The sequence below is a fragment of the Carassius gibelio genome, chromosome B22 (genome assembly GCF_023724105.1).
Source record: "Carassius gibelio isolate Cgi1373 ecotype wild population from Czech Republic chromosome B22, carGib1.2-hapl.c, whole genome shotgun sequence".
Classification (NCBI taxonomy): Eukaryota; Metazoa; Chordata; class Actinopteri; order Cypriniformes; family Cyprinidae; genus Carassius; species Carassius gibelio.
This window is the reverse complement of record NC_068417.1, coordinates 8,933,686-8,952,953: the sequence shown is the minus strand read 5'-3', so window position 1 is coordinate 8,952,953 and position 19,268 is coordinate 8,933,686. Positions and strand designations below refer to the sequence as shown.

The window sequence follows — 19,268 nt, the reverse complement described above, 5'->3', positions numbered from 1 at the left end:
CTTTGTATTTCTGTCTTTAAAAACTTGAAATAAATACACTTTTTTCATTCATTCACATAAATTGAATGCTTAATATTGATGAAAAGAAATACAACTTTTATAGTAATTAAATTTATGATTAGGTGAATTGAAAAAAAATAAAGTTTAGCTTCAGAAAACCTTTTAGTTAATTTCAGCAGTTTTTCTCTAAATGGTTTTAAATGGTTTAATTTGAAAAATATCAATTTGGTTGTTTTTATTAACCTTTGAAAAATTGGTTTCTTATAGTCATGTTCATACATTGAAGCTTTAAAAAGATATGCATTATTGTCTTTATTATCCTAAAATTGATAAATGTTTACATGTACATGTTGAGATATTGATGTTATGATGATATTGACTGAAATGAAGATAAAGTTACATTGATTCATAGATTAATTTTATACTCAAGTTTATAAGTTTAAGAAAAAAATAGTTATTCTCAGGCTTTTTGGTATTTCTGGACAAATTAATAAACTTTTTAATATACACTCATAAAAATTAGTGCCGTCAAATGATTAATCACGATTAATCGCATCCAAAGTAATTGTTTTTGTTAACACAGTATATGTGCGTATACTGTATATGTATATTATAAAAATATGGTGTTTATATTTTAAATATATTTATGTATAATATAAATTATATGAATATGAATACATGTAAATATTTTCGAAATAAATGCTTCATGTGTGTGTATTCTTTATGTACATAATACATTTGCACAGTATACACACATATACTATGCAAAGAAAAACTTTTATTTTGGATGCGATTAATCGCGATTAATTGTTTGACGACACTAATATAGATTAAAACTTAAAATTAAACTTTTACAGGAAAGTTATTCCATGACTATTAACAATAATTTATGATTGAGTGAATTTAACAAAAAATAGTTATTTTTTAACTTACCAATTGATAATTGGTTATTTATTTGTGTTTTTTTTTATGTTTGCATCCGCAGCATTTGCTGACTTGGAGTCATGGACCCGGTTTTACCTCCAGACCCGAATCCTGAGCCTGAACCGGCTACAGACGTGACTTCAGACGCCGTTCAAGATTCTCCAGTCCAACCCACCTTGGATCTGAACCAGCAGCCATGCCTGGAACCAGCTCCAGAACCGGCCCTGGAACCCTCTGGAGAACTGAACCCGAACCCAGAAATAAAGCCAGAACCATCAGCACCAGAACTCACACCAGAACTACCGATCCCAGAACAGGCCCCGGCACCAGCCCCAGCGGCCAACTCCTACAAGATCATGACCTTCAGACCCACCATGGAGGAGTTCAAGGACTTTGGGAAGTACATCGCTTACATCGAGACCCAAGGAGCTCATCGTGCTGGTCTGGCAAAGGTATCGAATGGAAGTTACATTTACCGTATTTTTCGGACTATAAGTCGCGAAAAATATAAGTTGCATCAGTCCAAAAATATGTCATGACAAGGAAAAAACATACATATGTCGCACTGGACTATAAGTCGCATTTATTTAGAACCAAGAACCAGGAGAAATTATTACCGTCTAGAGCCACGAGAGGGCGCTCTATGTTTATAGCGCCATCTCGCGGCTGTAGACGGTAGTGTTTTCTCTTGGTTCATTTCTCTTGGTCCATGTCGAATTAATTTTGATAAATAAGTCACACCTGACTATGAGTCGCAGGACCATCCAAACTATGAAAAAAAGTGCGATTTATAGTCCAGAAAATACGGTAGTTAAATTTTTTATTTAAATTTTAATCTAAATGGGAAAAAATACATTTGAATTTAAATGTAAAATTTTATTACTCATTTGTTAGTGTCATTAATAACAATAAACAACACTTTTTGACAGTATATAAATCTAGGTAAATAATAATTTATAAACATAGCTATTGTTAATTAACGCACATTCATAATTCATTAAAATTAATATGTACAACTTGGAATGTTATACTAATATAATGACCTAAAATTTGATTAATAAATGATGTAAAAGTGTTATTTATTGTAATTGCTTATTTCAGTATATTATCTAATGTTAACGTATGTAATTTACTAAAGCAATAAGCCCCAAGAAGCCGTTGTTTAACGGCTAAGGTGCATTGGATGGTGCCTAAAACCTCTTAGTTGTTATAAATTTACTGTAAACCACGGCTTCACGGGGCTCATTGTTTATTAAAAATGTTTTTTCCATACATGAAGTAAGGTTTCACACAATAAAACATATTAATAAAGTCGAACGTGGCTTAACTAATCAGAATAAAGGACCAGAAATGTCCGTTTTATAATTAAAAGTTTTGCCCAAGTGGATTGTTATTTTTTATGAAACAATGACATCAACATTGTAAACTAGTGTTTTGTTTTTAATGTTAATAATACAATGCATTAATTGTAAAATACAATTTTCATTTAATTTAAAGCTCAATTTAGTTAAAATAATAAGTCAATATAAAATTAAAATCACAAAATTTAGCAGTTTTCTTAAATTAGGTGTGTGCATACATTAGTTTTGTATCAGTATTGTAAATTTCAGTATCCTTTTGGCCATTTGAAAAACAAAATGTTTATTGAACAATATTTTATTTTTAAAGTACATTTTTATCTAAATTATTTTCTCCAAACTCTTTACTTATCATTAAATTCCAGAGTTTAAATACATAATAGTACAGTACATAATACGTTTACAGCATTTATTTATCACAAAATTAGCACTTTTCTCTGATACTTTCATTAAATTATGTGTGTACATATATTAGCTTTATTTCAGTACTGTAGATATCTGAATTATCACTGGCTAATTAAAAAACTATTATTATTAAGATTTCTTTAAAAAAAAAAAAAAATGTTTTATTACTTTTTAAATAAAATGTAGCAATTTTCTTATGTCTTTTCATTGTGAGTGTTCGGATGTATATCAGTAAATAATAATAATATTTACTTTTTAAAGTCTTTTTATAAACATTCTCCAAGCTATTTGCTCATCATTAAATTAAAGAATGCACATAAAATTACAATACATAATACTGTAAGGCCATTTAACCACCTTGGTTAATGCTAATTTATAAATATCCTAATTAAACTTTTTTTTTTTTTTACATTTCAAGTTGTATTAATTAACAATAACAATGATATATCTATAAATTAACATTGAATTAAAGGGTTTGCAAATGCATTTATTCATATATTTTTGTTTAAGGATTAGGAACAAACACAATGAAATGCTTGAATCAGTTGTCTAATTGTACAGTTGTTGGTCACAGTTCGTAAAGTTCATGCGTTGTTATTAAGGTTATTCCGCCGAAGGAGTGGAAGCCACGGCGTTCCTATGAGACCATTGAAGAGATGGTCATTCCCGCTCCCATCATGCAAGTGGTGACCGGCCAATCAGGACTCTTCACTCAATACAACATCCAGAAGAAGTCCATGACGGTTGGAGAATATCGCAAACTGGCCAATAGTAAAAAGTATGCTTTGTTTGATCGAAGCCAATTCTTTTATAACATGCAATGTGGTTTCTTGTAAATTTTGTCCTTGCTTATCTAAACCTTCGTGTCAGTAACTTGACTAAAATTCACAATTAAAATCACTGTTTTTTTAGGGGGTGTTTTTACAAAAATATTGACAGAATAGTGAATGTTTGCATGTAGATGTAAGACTAAGTTTGAAAAGTGTGCCGTTTTACTACATCCATTTTTTTCTTCTGTCCTTCAAGCTTAATTTATACTTAAACTTTGTATTTTCTTGACTGATCCCAGGTACTGTACTCCTCAACACAAGGACTTTGACGACCTGGAAAGAAAGTACTGGAAAAACTTGACGTTTATGTCGCCCATTTACGGTGCCGACATAAGCGGGTCCCTTTATGACCCGGTAAGTCACCTTTACTGTGATCAGTGTTTGCCATTGGCGACTAGTTATTATAAAAGTTTTTTTTTTTTTTCATTTCAGTTAAAGTTGATTTTATTTTAACTAACACATATGACTTGTTTAGGGTTTGAGTTACTATAATAACTCTGATTATTAGACACATGCATGTGTTCATGATGTTTTTTCTTCATAAGGACATCACGGAGTGGAACATCGGCCATCTGAACACTCTTCTGGACATGGTGGAGCAGGAGTGTGGGATCGTCATCGAGGGCGTCAACACGCCATACCTCTACTTCGGCATGTGGAAAACCACCTTCGCCTGGCACACGGAGGACATGGACCTCTACAGCATCAACTACCTGCATTTCGGCCAACCAAAGTCCTGGTGAGCATCCTACGTTCACCTTATATGTGCGTTTGGTTGAGTTCAAAATTTTTTAGGAGTTTGTTTTTTCATAGTTTTTTAACAGATGAAATAGATCAAAGTGATCAAGTATGATCAGATTTGGTGATTTTTGCAGTATTTTACCAAATAAATGACTTTTTTTTTTTCGTTTTCTGTTTTTTTTGTTATATTAAAGCAATTAATCTTCTGTTTTATATATAAATATTAGTGGTGGGCATACATTTTTTTTTTTTTTAATCAGATTAATCTCACTGTAAATGGCTCATTTGAATTCTGCCGAAGACATTCAGAATATGTGTGTTACCCAAATAAAATAATGACTAAAAGTAACTAGAATGGGTTTCTCAAGACAGGTGGTGCATTAGACTAGTGGCTCATGTCCTGTTTCCAAAATATGGCGTTATTTTATGGCGTTATTTCCCTGTCAAATGTCGAGAGTGGATTATTGTAGCGCGAAAGTACATTAATATAATGCGCGAGAGCGAATCTCTCTCCTTGAGCGCGGAATATAATGTGTGGAGCGCAAATCTCTCACATTATATTAATGTACTTTCGTGCTACAATAATGCACTCTCGACATTGGTTAAAGTCATCATTGCTCGCGTAGTATAGACCCAGCTCCCAACCCATCTTTGAGAATAGATTAACGGCAATATTTTTTTTATCGCCCAATAAGAGTCTCGCGTTAACGCAGCACGTTAACGCTGATAAAGGCCCACCACTAATAAATATACTCTTAAAATAAAAAATAAACATTACAGCAACACTTAAAAATTGAACACAGTTACAATTGTTTTATTTTCATGTGCATTCAATAAACTTGTGTATTGCTAGGGTTTTTTTTATATAATGTTTTAGGAATAATTTAATGTGATAAACAGTATTATGTGACAAATGCTGATGAAAACATTTAACAATATTTTGTTAAACTATTTTGATATTTGGAAGTTATTTGGCATTACTTACAGGCAAAGGCATAGCAGTTAAAATTATATTAGTCTTCTTTTCACGTGCATTCAATATATGTGTGTAATTATGTATATGATATATTTTACGCATCAATTTCTTTTTGGTACACTATATTATCCCAATGCCACAAATGCTGTATTATAATATTTTGTTAAAGTAAGTTTAAGAAGTTATTTTTTATTTTGTTTTGCACAGGCTTGATATATGCATTTAGTTGAACTCAGAAGATTCAAAGCAGTTCATTGGTTATATTTTAACACATGGTCATTTTGGCAGAATTTTACCAATATATAGCTTGACGCTTGCCATATACAACATTTGTGAAGATATAATTGTGATCCATCAGTTTGATTGACATTTAGGCCCAATGAGTGTCTGGAAAACTAGATTTATGCTTGATTTTACAGTACAAACCTGCCATGGGTGCAGTATGAAGGAACTTAAATATAGATCTGCTTTGGACCTCTTGGTGGCGCTGTTGTCATTCACATCAGCTGTAGACATTCAGGATGATGTCATCGAGAGAGATGAATTACGTGCCTTGTGCTTTGTCTCACTGTATCTCCCTGTTGCCGCATTTAAACACACAACAGGCTCTTTATAATGGAGCAGAGCTTTTCAGAAGCACTTGGTTGTGAAGTAAATCCTCCGGAGAATCGTTAGGGATGATGTACGTGAATGAGATCATGCTGAAGTATATGTGTCATGATTTAATTCAATAGATAGAAGAAAAAACGTATGTTGAAATCAAGGTTTTAACGAGAACAGCTGATAGTAGTTGACTAAATTATGTGAAAACCAAGCATAACATCCCTCGATCGAAATGCTGTTGAAATGGCTTGGTATTCTGTTGGTTTGTTTTCCTGAAGTTCAGCTTGACTTTTCCTCTCCGTTCTTGTGGATAAAGGCTTTAATACTGTATTTTGAGGTTCAGAATACACAATTTTCCAGCTGGGCGTCTTTCTGGTGCTGAAAGAGTTCAAATAAACATGCTTTCAGTGTCCTTTTTTTCCACATGTGAGACTTTTTTCTTTTATCACATCCTCCCTCGCTCTCATGTTGCGTCTCCTCCCTGGTGTATCCCCTCATTTCTTCCCTCGTAAGAGAAAGATGCAAGTGTGTTTTGCACACTTGCACACAAGTCCTTGATGCCCTTGGCTTGTGTTGTCTTAAAGAAACCCTGAACATTAGACGCAGCTGTTCTGTCAGTATCTCAGTCTGTCGAACAGAGGGATATTTCATCCATCTGTGTGTCTTTTAATCAAGCAGTAGTCAATCAAGGGGTGTTTTCTGCCTTGGAAAAATGTATTTAAAACTGGTGAAAATGTAAAATGAACAACATCGGGGCTTCAAAACGTGCATGAGATGAAAGTGTAATAGGTTGGAAGGAAGAAAGGTTTTGTGATTTGGAAAGTAGGAAGTGTTTGCAGTAAACAGCAGGGTTTCCACAAAATGGTAGAGTATTATCCAGGACTGAAAAGCCAAGTTTATTTAGTGAATTAATTGTAATTCATATTTTTAATGATGCTGATTGTTAATAATACAATATTTATTGTGGGAGCAATCTATACAAAGTGCACTTAACCAATAATCACAAATAAATGGGAAAGTCGTTGAAATGCATTAGCCACAAGAAGGTATTTAAAATACTTCAGAAATTAAATTCTGTTCATTACGTAGTCTAATAGAAAATGCAAACCAATCTTCTTGCAGTTGTTCAAGATTGTAAACTTTTTTTATAATAAACTTTCTTTTGTCAGATCCTTTTATAAAAGTGCACAGGCAACGACTAGTGCTTTTCGTACCAAAAAGGCTCCGGTAAGGTGTGTTTTTGTCAAACAAACGTCATTTTTATCCGCACAATTTACTCAGAAGTACAAAAATACACCAATGTAAATGTTACACAAATGCAAAAGTTAAAACTGCATCTATTTCTTTAAGAAACATTGTTCTATTCTTTATTTAACTTCAAAGTTGTGTGTAGGTATCATTTGCAAAAGAAACCTCATAACATCAGAGTCTACATGTAAAAATAATGTTTTTATAATGAAAATATTTAGTTCCCTGATCCAAAGTTGGTTCCCAAATGAAACCGTGAATGGTAAATGCAAGAGTTAGCATCAAGAACCCCTTATTTAAAAGTTGCATTAAGGCTATATTTAAAGATAGTGCTTGATGCTTGTCTCTGTAGAGTTTAATGCATAGACATGAATCATGTTGAAAGGGTCGTAGCATGTTTTTGGCTCCGGTAGGCACAGGTGTCCAAATGGATAAGGGTGCAAAACTGTGATTCTTTAAGAGGTCTTGTGTAAGTCTTGGCTCGCTCTCTTGAGTATTATTCCGTCTCCATTTCTTCTGTGTCCTCATATATCTCTGAAGTGTTAGCTCTTGATGTCTCTAGCTAAGTATTCTCTCTTTCTCCCGCTCTCTGGAGGCCTTATCTCAAGTTAACTTTACGCACAGCGGAGAACGGCTAGGCTCGTGCTCAGAAAAAAAGGAAAGAGTGGAAAATTTACTCACCCTTCAACTCCGCTTAATGCAACTATGCGTGCGCTCATCCTCCCCACCCAAACACCCCCTTCTGCTTTTGAAATTGAATCCGTTTTACTTTTCTGGTAATTACAGTATGTTAAAGTGTGTGTGGTAGCTGTTTGCCTAACCCTCTGTTCAGCCACTGTGAAATTAACTTCATTCGCCTCCAACTCTCCTCCCATCAAAGTCATAATTCTCGCCGCCTCCTGAGATCTAGTGTCAGATTCTTAAAGATTGCGGAGTGGCCCGAAGTGGTGTGCACGCTGCCGGAAATAATCGCTGAGCGAGGGGAATGCTGCAGCTGAGAGGATAGCTTGATTCTTATTGCTTGTTTTCTTGTTCTTGTCCTCTTCAAGACGATGACAAATAAAACCTTAAAGCTGCCGGTGGTGTCGATGCCGTTTGGCAGGTAGGGGTTTTGGGTGGCCGGCGTGGGATTGGAGAGAGATTGTTTCTGGGAAGTGAAGTACGGAATTGTTTCATGGGCCGTAAACAAGGTAAATGGGATGCATCCCTTACATACGCCCAAGCACCTAAGTACCCTTGTATCAAAATCTCAAACGGTGTTTAGTAGGCGCTTTGTGTTCATTTCGTCATTCCGGTGGTACTAGAGGAACCTACAGAAACTGGAGGCTTTCCTCCAAGTGGGCGTTTACAGTCACACCAAGTCAAGCACCTTGGATTTACCTTGATTTACGGTGCCGCTGGTGTGATTTTCATCAATATTTGCTTTCTTCCCCAGACAGTTCCAGATCGAATAAAGCAACTTTTGGTTGCCAGATAGAGTTACTGTCAGCTTGATCTGGTGGGGTTAGTGGGGTGTAAGGATACTCTTGCTGGCAGGAAGCATTCATACCTTAATTACAGCCGCCCATCAGATCCAGCTTTCTATGTGCAAGAAAAGGAGAGAAAAAGCAATTATTATTGATTTGTGGAGGCACCTCAAAGACCAAACTGAATCTACTACAACCAATGTCCTTAGAGTTGGGGTGCTTATGGCCAGCCATTCATTGGCTCCATCTTTGGTATTTCAAAGCAATAGATGCAACAAATGCATGTCATCATGGCAATTGATTAGCATTCATGTTTGTTGCAGGTAAAGGCCAGTTAGTGGCATCCTTCTGTTTTGTAGTGTCCTGCATTGTTTTAAGACACCGTATGAAGGTTTAAGTAGTGTCCGGATCCCTGCGTGCACTTAAATTGTGCTTGGTCTTAAATATTTTTGAATGCAATTCTAGTAGAATAATTTCTACATGGAGCTGCCAATAAAATGGCACTGTTTCTAATATATGTGCCAAGTCCAGGATCATCAAATTCAGCAGGTATAGTTTATTTCAGACAGTTCAGTTAATTTTGAGATTGTGCTACTGCCAATTCCATAATTATATGAATATGGGAAACACAGGCTGCTAACTAGCAGCTTTCTTAACTTGCAAGTTTCCATCTCCGTAGATCTGATTTCCATCCTGTACTTGTTCCCGTTTGGTTAGTGCATAGCCAGTTTCCATCCCTCTTTGTTTTCCCTCCATAATACTTGTAGTTTTTCTCCTTTAACTTTTCAGTAAAACCAACATCACATTGTAAAATAAAACAAATCTCTTCTTCTACATTCCATTAGCTGCATACAAAAACAAACCTTTAATCCATCCACTTGGTATTCAGTTGACTTTCAGACGATCCTGCGCTTGTGTAGAGAAAACCACTGCTGTGAAATTGGCCTGTGTTTAACTAGAAAGTGCCACTCGCCCATAAAATCGCCCGTTTTGCCTCCTGCTGCCAGTAGAGGGCAGTGTGACGCCTCTCAAAACCCTCCTGAAGCCATGTTCCCCTCATTGTGAATGTGTGATTTGTAGCTGGAGCCCAAGGGAGGGTGATGCACCGGATTTACATTTGCGTTCGAGGCCTCGGGAGGGTTTCGGCTCTCCGGAAACTTGAGGAAATAATTAGGCTAATACAGACAACGTCAATAACAACGTCAAGCGAATTGAACCTTTAGAAGATATTGTGCTGTTTCCTTCTCCAGCAAAATCATTTAAAATTAAGCAGCACAGCACAATCAGTATTAGCACTGCGCGTGTTTGAGCCGATTAGCCAAAATAAATTGGCTCTCTCGCAGTAATTTTCCAGGCTTTGTCTCGGTTACGTTTGAGTACTTTGTCTTTAAACTAGCGTGTGACTGGTGAATGTGAAATAGGGGTGAAATGTTCTCTGTGTGTTTTATGATTTCGAGGGCTGTGTGATGATCAGACAGCGAATCTCACAGAGACGTCTCGCTGCGCGTCCCTCAAGTGTCTTTCCCTCTCGTCTTTTTTCCATTGATCCTGCTAATTGATCTCGGTTTTTTTCCTCTTCTCCACAGGTATGCCATTCCTCCCGAGCACGGCAAGAGGTTGGAGCGGCTGGCGCAAGGTAAGACCTCCATTCGTTAGCGTGTCTCAATGCAGAAATGGAGCATGGTGGGTTAGCCGATCAAAACAGAGGTCATTTGCATATTAAAAGAAAAAAAGGAGTGAAAAGGAAATGTTGAAAATTGGAAAAAGTTTTATTTTTTATTCTTTATTCTTCTTTGGTGCAACAAATATATATATATATATATATATATATATATATATATATATATATATATATATATATATATATATATATATATATATAAGCACCATTAGCACAATATATATATAAGCACCATCGCACAATAAATTTGTGTGAGCAATATATAAAATATTTGTTTTACTGAAGGAAGAAAATCATACAGGTTTGAGTATAAATAATGGCAGAAGTTCACTATCGGATGAACGATTCCGGCCTGAGAGGGAAAATCCTGTTCTGCGGGTCTTTTCCTGTCCCAAATTACACAGACAAAACATCGCCGTAATCCTGAATGAGGTGCGAGACGGTGCTGACAGAAAATCCTCTCCGCACCTCCCGAAAGTTTGCGGAGCTGTCTAGGAAAGCCCTGGCGTCTGCCTGTGGTTGTGTGGATCATGAGATGTGAAGATGTTTGTGCGTCTCTGAGATCTGAGGCTGGTGTACTTCAAAACGCTACCATAAACCACATACACAAACTCCTGTCCCACTTAAACAAACACCCTGCTTTAAACGAACGAACGAGCACTTGACATGATGCAGCGCTGAGACGTCACACAGAGAACAGACGTATATACAAACACCTACAGCATTTTCACACCGCAATTTGTCTCTTTAGCAGTCTGCGTGATGAATATTTTATATTATTAAAATAATAAAATAAATGTAAATCTTTTAAGTAGTATTATTTTGTTTTTATTTAAATACTTATATATACATTTAAATTAAAGTTACTGATGAATCACGATGTTATTATATTAGAAAAATTATATCATATGTTATTATTGAACAATATTGTTTATTCAGTTATGGTTATTTTTTTAAGATTCATATTCATGTTTAATTTTAGTATGTATTTTAATATTTTACAATTATATTCAAATGTTAAAATTCTATTAAAAAAAACTGAAACTAAAAATAAGTGCTTTCATAATGTATATTTATATAAAGTACATTTTATCTCTCTTTTGAATAAATTATTTCATTTATTCTTCATAGATATAGATTCAAGATGATTTTTGAAATATTCAGATCTGTATTTTTAAATATGCATTTTATTGTATTTATATTAAATATGTTAACAACTATATTGTTTTGTTGTCATCTAGATACAATTTTAGCACCATTTCATACAAATTTATACTTTCTAATTTTTATGTTCATATATGTATTCTAACTATGTATATAAAACATTTTAACATTTTATAAATATCCCTAATTTTATTATTTTATGGGTGAACACTTGAAGTGCTAACACAATGATGAATCATGATTTCTGTGTGAAACTCTTCACACGCACATTACTAATGGTTTATGCAAAACTCTTATCTGTGCATAAAAATATGAATTCACACTCCATCACCACGTCCTTTTCATCTGTTAAATCTGCGTTGAAAGACGAAACAAAGGCAGTCGCGGCTCTAAATGACAGTATTGTACCTCAGCATCACTCTTCACACCTTAGAGTCAATCCGCTCCATTCTCCTGCTCTTCTAATGCTCTCAACAAATGACTGAATGCCTGACGATATTTTATCATCGGTCGCAGTGAGTAACGGCGCTTCGCAGAGACACAGAGTCTCAGTTGGACGATCCCCTCTTCAGCTTCTGAAGGCGTCTAATGCTGTTTTGACAATGTGAGGCCTCTTTTTATGTCATATACATTGTTTTAACAGAGTTTCAGCTCTGTTTTTTGCTGTACGAATAACAGGAAGTGGAAGAAATATATTGTATGTAATAGCAATGCATTTACAGGAGGAAAATCTCCTGTAACTCGCATGATTTCCAGTGTTTTTGGCTGGAAACATTTTATATTTAGCACTAAAGAGGTTATGTAGTTTATATCGATGAGCTTAAACTTTACAAACATGGACTAACAGACGCAAAAGTTTGTGTTTTTAAATTGTTATTGTATTTATCTGTATTGTTATTTATGTTAATCATTGTAATAATGTTTTTATAGTAATAACATTTTATTCTTAATTTTTTTTTATATCTGTGCATCTATATAAATGTAAACACAAGATTATTTTTTTTATATATTTGTTTATATTTATCGTTACAACATATTTACATTTACATTTATTCATTTAGCAGAAAATTTTATCCAAAGCGACTTACAGATGAGATATATATATGTATATTCAGAGTAAGTTTTAAGTTGTAACTTGCTTGTAACTTTTGCGCACAAATACACGCGTTTGCACCGTTAGCGCAGGAAAACCGCTGCTTTGATCGAAAAGAAGCAAAACTTCACTTGTTTTAGCACGAGTGTTTCAACAATAGCACGTTAAACAAAGAGAAATGGCCGCTGAATTATCGTACCGTACCGTTACTGTGGCAAAAGTTCTTCCCACTAAGTGAAAATTACTTAAAATCTGCCATATTTAAGCCACTTAAGTGTATTGTGGCTAATGATAGAGGCTTCGTATGAATCACACACCCTAAAATGGTGTGTTTGTGCCATTTATCAGACGTTTTGGTTGTGTCGTTGTGACCTTTATTGTTATCTTTGGGAAGGAATGTGGAGACGATTATAATAATTAAAGGCTTTCAGCATGATTCAGTGCGCGGCTGATGTGTTTGACCCACGGCACACCGGCGCAGCTTTTACCCGTAACCTCAAAACCGGTGATTATATGTTTTGTGCGTAATAAGCACTCTCCACTGAATCTCCACAAATGATTTCACTGTAATGGTTTTACATCGGTTCTGTGCTGAAACCCTGCTCTGTACCGTCTACATTAGACAGTATGCTAACCGCCATTTTTGGGGGGCTATATTAAAGCAATGTGCCCCATGAAGCCGTGGTTTACAGTGAATATATAATATAACGCATTGCGTTGTGCCTTAAACCCCCTTAGTTGTTATAAATTCACTGGAAACCATCTACATAGTAAGGTTTTCACAGAATAAAACAGAGCAAATAAAGTTTAATGGTCTAAATTAAAACAGTATTCTTCCACCAAACAATATAGCTCCTCAGAAACAGTTGTGGTTCCAACAGAGTGGTTGCTGAGCAACAGACAAATGTAAACAAACATAGTGTGTGTTTGTAGAGTAATTTGAAACAGCTTGGAATGCGGCTCGACCAATCAGAATCAAGGAACGGAACTCTCCGCTTTTTAAAAAGATTTTGAATATAATAATGATGATATAATAATAATAATAATACCATGATAATGATGTTAATTAATGAATATGTAGAGTAATATATTTAATTGTTTTTACATGTATTAGTATACAAATTATAAATAAAATTTTATATATATATATATATATATATATATATATATATATATATATATATATATATATATATATATATATATATATAATTTATTTCTAATGTATTCTGTTTTTGTGAATTAGAATGAATTGTTATTGTTAATGTTTTATCATAATAGAAGTTAATAACAATGAATTAGAAAAAATCCTCTAATAATGTCTTTCTGTAATTCCCTTTAAAGATCTTCAGTCTGTTTATTTCAGGGCTTCCTCCGTTGGCATCGTCTTACATTTGCCCTTTTTGCTGTTTGTGGCTTTCTGCAGGTTTTTTCCCAGGAAGTTCTCAGGGCTGCGATGCATTTCTCCGTCACAAGATGACCCTCCTTTCGCCATCCATCCTGAAGAAATACAGCATCCCCTTTGATAGGGTGAGTTATTTTCACATTGTTGCATCACTTCCTGTCACTCGGACAGCACAAATGTTCAATCAGATAATACGGCTGTTGATAACTGGAATAAATTGAATATGATTTTATCAATGCAAACGATAATCATATTGGTTCACAAAATCAAACAATGCTTTTTGTGTTTTTGTAATATTATGCAATACATTATATAATAATTAACTATAAATCAAAAACTTATCAGTACAGCACATTTTTTATTCTAATTATTTATTTCGCATTATTATTAATATTGTTAGTAAATAATGTATTACTGAAATGATAATAATAAAAACAACAAAAATATCCATTTAATTTATTAACTATTTTAATATGTTCTGTTAATATAATTATAATTTTATTATGCAGATTGTCCAAGTATTTCTAGTTTTATATTCCATATTTCATTATGGAATCATTATTAATAATAATAAATTATAAATACAGTAGTAATAATATAAAATTAATAAAAAGTAAATAGGTATGCCAGTTAAAAAACGTTGCTTTTAATAATTTATGATTTTATTATTATTTTTAAATATCACTGATATATGATTTCATTTACAATTTGTTGGTATATTAATTTAATTCTTATATATTATTCGGATTATCACATAAAATGAAATAAATTAAACAGATTGAAATTTCATTAAAAAACATTTGAAATTTAAATAAAATGAACTGTAAATTTATTAAAATTTTACCAACTCTGAAATAATAATATAAAATATATATATCTTTTTTTATTCCAGTTAATATATAATTTTTCTCCTTCAGAAACCTCATGCGATCTTCATGTCTTAGAGTTTGATTCAGTAATGATCTAAATATAGTCCAGTTTATATAAGTCGGTCTGTGTTTCTCGATGTTGCCATAGAAATGGTATTTGATGGGACTTATAGAGATCAGCGCATCCATAGCAACCCAACTGTGCAATTTATATTGACTGAGACGCAAAGAGCAAATCTATAAAAGCCATAAAAGATCAGCATAAGATCAGGTGGGCTATATAAGAGGATCAGATATCATTTACACGTGTGTTGGATTTGCTAGCTGATGAATTATCAATCTATTCATTTGTTATCAATAAGACATGTAGCTTTACGGTTTTTCATGTTCACGTTTAACAATTTTTTTTTTCTATGTAAAGTATCAAACTTCTCTGAACAAAGATTTTTCCGAGTTTGTATCTGAATCTGCTACATTTGTTACTGCTGAAGCACTAATGCAAATTCATCAAAATTAATGCGACTATTTTCCGTTCAAGAACAACTTATATGATCAACTGTTTTTTTATTTGTTTTTTTTTTTATTAAAGTTTCATTAATTTGCCAAATACAGAAGCAATTAAAACGAATGTATTGTAATTTGTTATGTGATCTTGCTGTTACATGATAATTTGCTTAATACATTTTAATTATTTAAAAAATGTAATGATAAGGGATGGAACGGTATGAAAATTTCTAAACATGATTATAGTGTCCAAAATTAATGAACAAAAGTACGATTATCGGTTATCGGGTAACAATTATCGGTTAATTTGCAGTTATTGATATCACAGTATCGTTAAAAAGTGATTAGATTAAATGAAGCTGATTAAATGTCCCAAAAAGTACTGACACACAAATCCCTTCTGCAAGCTTATATTTAAAATAAACAAACAACAAATAAAATGACTTTTTATTTGCATTATCACTGAAACAACATTACCAAAGATGTCTAGATTTTAAATGAAAACATGACTAACAAAAGTTTGTCTTATAACATGTTCGAAATTTTCAAATAAAGCTTTGAAAACATTTAATAAAAAGGTAAACCCACATTTCAGACTCATTATGCAATCATTAATAATAATAAATTATACATTTTGATTATAAAAAATGTATGTGATCATGCTGATAATTTGCATAATACATTTCAGTTATAAAAAAAATTAATGATAAGGCATTTAACGTTATGAAAATTTCTAAACATGATTATAGTGTCCAAAATTAATGAACTAAAGTGTAGTTATCGGTTAATGATTAACGATTATCGGTTAAGTTACCGTTATTTATATCATCACGGTATTGTTTAAACTTGCTGGAAATGTTCAAAAAGTACTGACACATAAATCCCTTCTTCAAGTTTTATATTTTAAATCAACAAACAACAAATAAAATGACTTTTTGTTTGCATTATCACCAAAACAATAACATAAGCAAATGATGTCCGGATTTTAAATGACTACATGACTAACTTTGAAATGTTCAAATAAAGCTTTGAAAACGTTTAATAAATAGATAAACCTCACATTTCAGACTTTAAATAAAGAAAAGGGTTAAGTCCAAATGATAATTGATTAATTAATGATAACATATTTTATTTACTCCAAAAACATTTCTAGATAACTTATCTGAATTGTTTAAATGTCTAGAATCCACATAAGCTTGTTTTTCATCAACCGGTCAAAATTGATATGATACCCGTGCACGCTTTTTTGTGAACATAGTTGAAAACGCATCTGAGATAGCTACTCTTAGTCACTTATCTATTTCACACAGTTGTGGGAGTCTCTGAAGATACGTTTTTTTCATGCTAATTCTAATGTAGGCTTATGTAATGCTTATGTCGCAGGCCGCCTGCATGTAGAAATTGTAGTGTTATAGTGCTTAGCTTTGCATTCAAAGATGACAAGGGTGCTAAACTTCACACACAACTTTAAGTATATTTGCACAACAAACGCTCTTTATATGCCGACCACGGACCCCTGCTAGCGTCCGCGCCACGGATTACATTTCAATTTACTCCGCCGCCCATTTCCGTCCATGCAAATTAGTCATTTCCACAGATAATTCCCATTGTTATGAGCCGGAGACCCTCACGGTGAGATTAAACCGGTAATAAATCTCTGTAATGAGGCTAGATAAAGTTCAGCACAGCTATACATTATGCTCAACCCTTACAATCCTGATTTTGGCTTCCACTGCTCCTCCATGCGACGGATGTTATTGTCACTTTTGAGTCGATGTGACACTCGGTGGAGCCGGAGTGAGATGAAACAGAGAGGGAGAAGCTGAAGTGTTGATTTCAGCAGGTTTCCTGTCTGTCTGTCTCTCTCCGTGTGTCTGGGGACGTTATTAGAGCTTCAGCTCAAACTCCTGCTAGTGAACAGTCGGTGAGAGTGTGAGGAGAAACCCAGGAATCATGCATTAAATCTCATCCGCTCCGCCATTATGGTGACAGTTAAGACTGTACGAAACATACCACAACACTTAATACCAGTATATAGGAAGTTTCTCGGATGCTATACCTTGGTATTCTTTTAAGTACCTTAATGTAATGTCAACATGAAATCAAAATGTACTTCGATTCTTGTTGAACAACCTGTTACACTCTAAAATACACTCATTATGGAAGGTTGTAAATTAATTTAATGTTGATTTTAAGTGATTTTTTTTTTTTTGCGTCAGATTTTTGAGACTTTTGAGTCTTGTTTTTGGTTCTCATCTTCTGTAAACTTGTATTAATATTTGGTGGTAAAATGTTTCAAAACTTATACACACATTAATATGCTATTAGGTTTAATAATTATTTAAAATGAATACTTTTTATTATTTATTTCTAAATGTATTACATTTTAAATTTATTAACAGTGCATTAATGCAAAATTCTAATTAGTCATTTTCATTTTTATTAAATATTTTGTAAATTTAATTATTTTTGAATATTTTTATTCAAATATATATGATATTTAAATAACAGATTTATTTATTTTAATACAAATGTACAAAATTGACAGTGAATTTCACTGAATGTTTTTTTATTAAAATTATATTTTTTGCAATTATATATTTTTTTTGTAATGCAAATGTACACCATAATACCAGACTTTATTTTTTAAATTAAAATAAAATTTTATTTTGAGTTAATTTTATTACTTGACTTTTTCCCTTTGATTCAGTTCCAATAAAAATTAGTTTTGTCATATTATTTTTATTATACTTTTTCATGTTATTTTTGGTGCTTATTCACATGTTGACATTTTTTCTTTTGTTTGTTCATTGTAATTCTTTTAAATATTTTTTACTTTATTTTTATATTGCATTTTAAATGTATTTATTATAAATATATATTTTTATTTTATTTTTAAATATTTATTTATGTTAGTTTGAGCTTTAATCGTCACTAACACAGTATCGCGTTCTCTACAAGTGTGGAATTAATCTAATTTCGCTAACAGTAGAAACGCCTGAGGACTTAATTGTACGAAAAACCAGACACGTAGCATAGAAATATAACTCCAAACAGCATTAATGAATTTTACTTTCTTTCTAATGGACGCCAGTGTGAAGCTGAAGAGCGACTCTGCTGATCACAAAGCAAGAAAACGGGGTGAAATGAAAATATTCATTAGCTAAGGCTGGCTAACTCTCGGCCATGCTCCACGCCTCCACCTTAATTGCGCTCGTAGCGTCTGGAAATGTCTTTCCAGCGTTTCGTTTGGCCTGCGGCTGAGGGGCCCGAGGTCTGAAGGAGACGATAAATGGAGAGGAGGCTAAGGATTTCTCACAGCAAATTTCTTTTCCCATCAGCCGCTAATGGCTGCAGATATTAGCGCTGGAAGCCGGCGTGTTTCTCAGTCCCGGCTGATTTTCCCGCGACAGCTTTTTCTCCCTCTGAAGTGTCGTTTGCAGCTTAATTCAGCAGTTATTGGCTCTTTCATCAAAGTACAGTTCACTGAGTCCTTTAAATGTTGCCATCGCCCAGATCACTGTGCAGCCGGATGAAATTAATAATATGTAGGGAAGCGGAGCAATAGCCGGGAAAAAATGTAACATCTAGCGCTTCCATCTTCAGAGACACATGCGTCCCGCGAGGATCAGCCGAGAGCTTCATGATTATTACACATGCAGAACTCACAAGAAAGTGCTGCGCATATTGACATTCAAACTCCAGTTATTTGCAAGGACACTTGTGCTTTTATTTATTTATTTATATATGTGTGTGTGTGTGTGTGTGTGTGTGTGTGTGTATGTATATATTTCATTTCATTCTATCATTTCTACGTATTGTATTTTTATGCATTTGTTCCTTAATTTGTTTATAATTTTTCATTAATTCCTTCATTTTGTTCTTTCACATTCATAATTATGTCTTGCTTTTGTCTTTTATTTTTTATTTCTTGTTTTTTTTTTTAATTATCCATGCATTCATTTTTGAATTACACAAGTATTTTTTTTTCATTTGTCATT

The 19,268-nt window shown here is 33.4% G+C and overlaps 1 protein-coding gene across 4 annotated transcripts in view; it reads left to right on the top strand.

The window, feature by feature from the left end:
- LOC127987523 (lysine-specific demethylase 4B) overlaps positions 1 to 19,268 on the top strand; it is a 48,590-nt gene that overhangs the window by 3,304 nt on the left and 26,018 nt on the right. For all 4 annotated transcript variants that reach the window (XM_052589877.1, XM_052589878.1, XM_052589876.1 and 1 more), the window contains exons 2-7: positions 986 to 1,376; positions 3,290 to 3,465; positions 3,757 to 3,871; positions 4,063 to 4,256; positions 10,138 to 10,187; positions 13,916 to 14,019. In XM_052589877.1, the coding sequence (XP_052445837.1) occupies positions 1,005 to 1,376; positions 3,290 to 3,465; positions 3,757 to 3,871; positions 4,063 to 4,256; positions 10,138 to 10,187; positions 13,916 to 14,019 (1,011 nt within the window). In that variant the 5' untranslated portion in view covers positions 986 to 1,004. The remainder of the gene's footprint in view (positions 1 to 985; positions 1,377 to 3,289; positions 3,466 to 3,756; positions 3,872 to 4,062; positions 4,257 to 10,137; positions 10,188 to 13,915; positions 14,020 to 19,268) is intronic.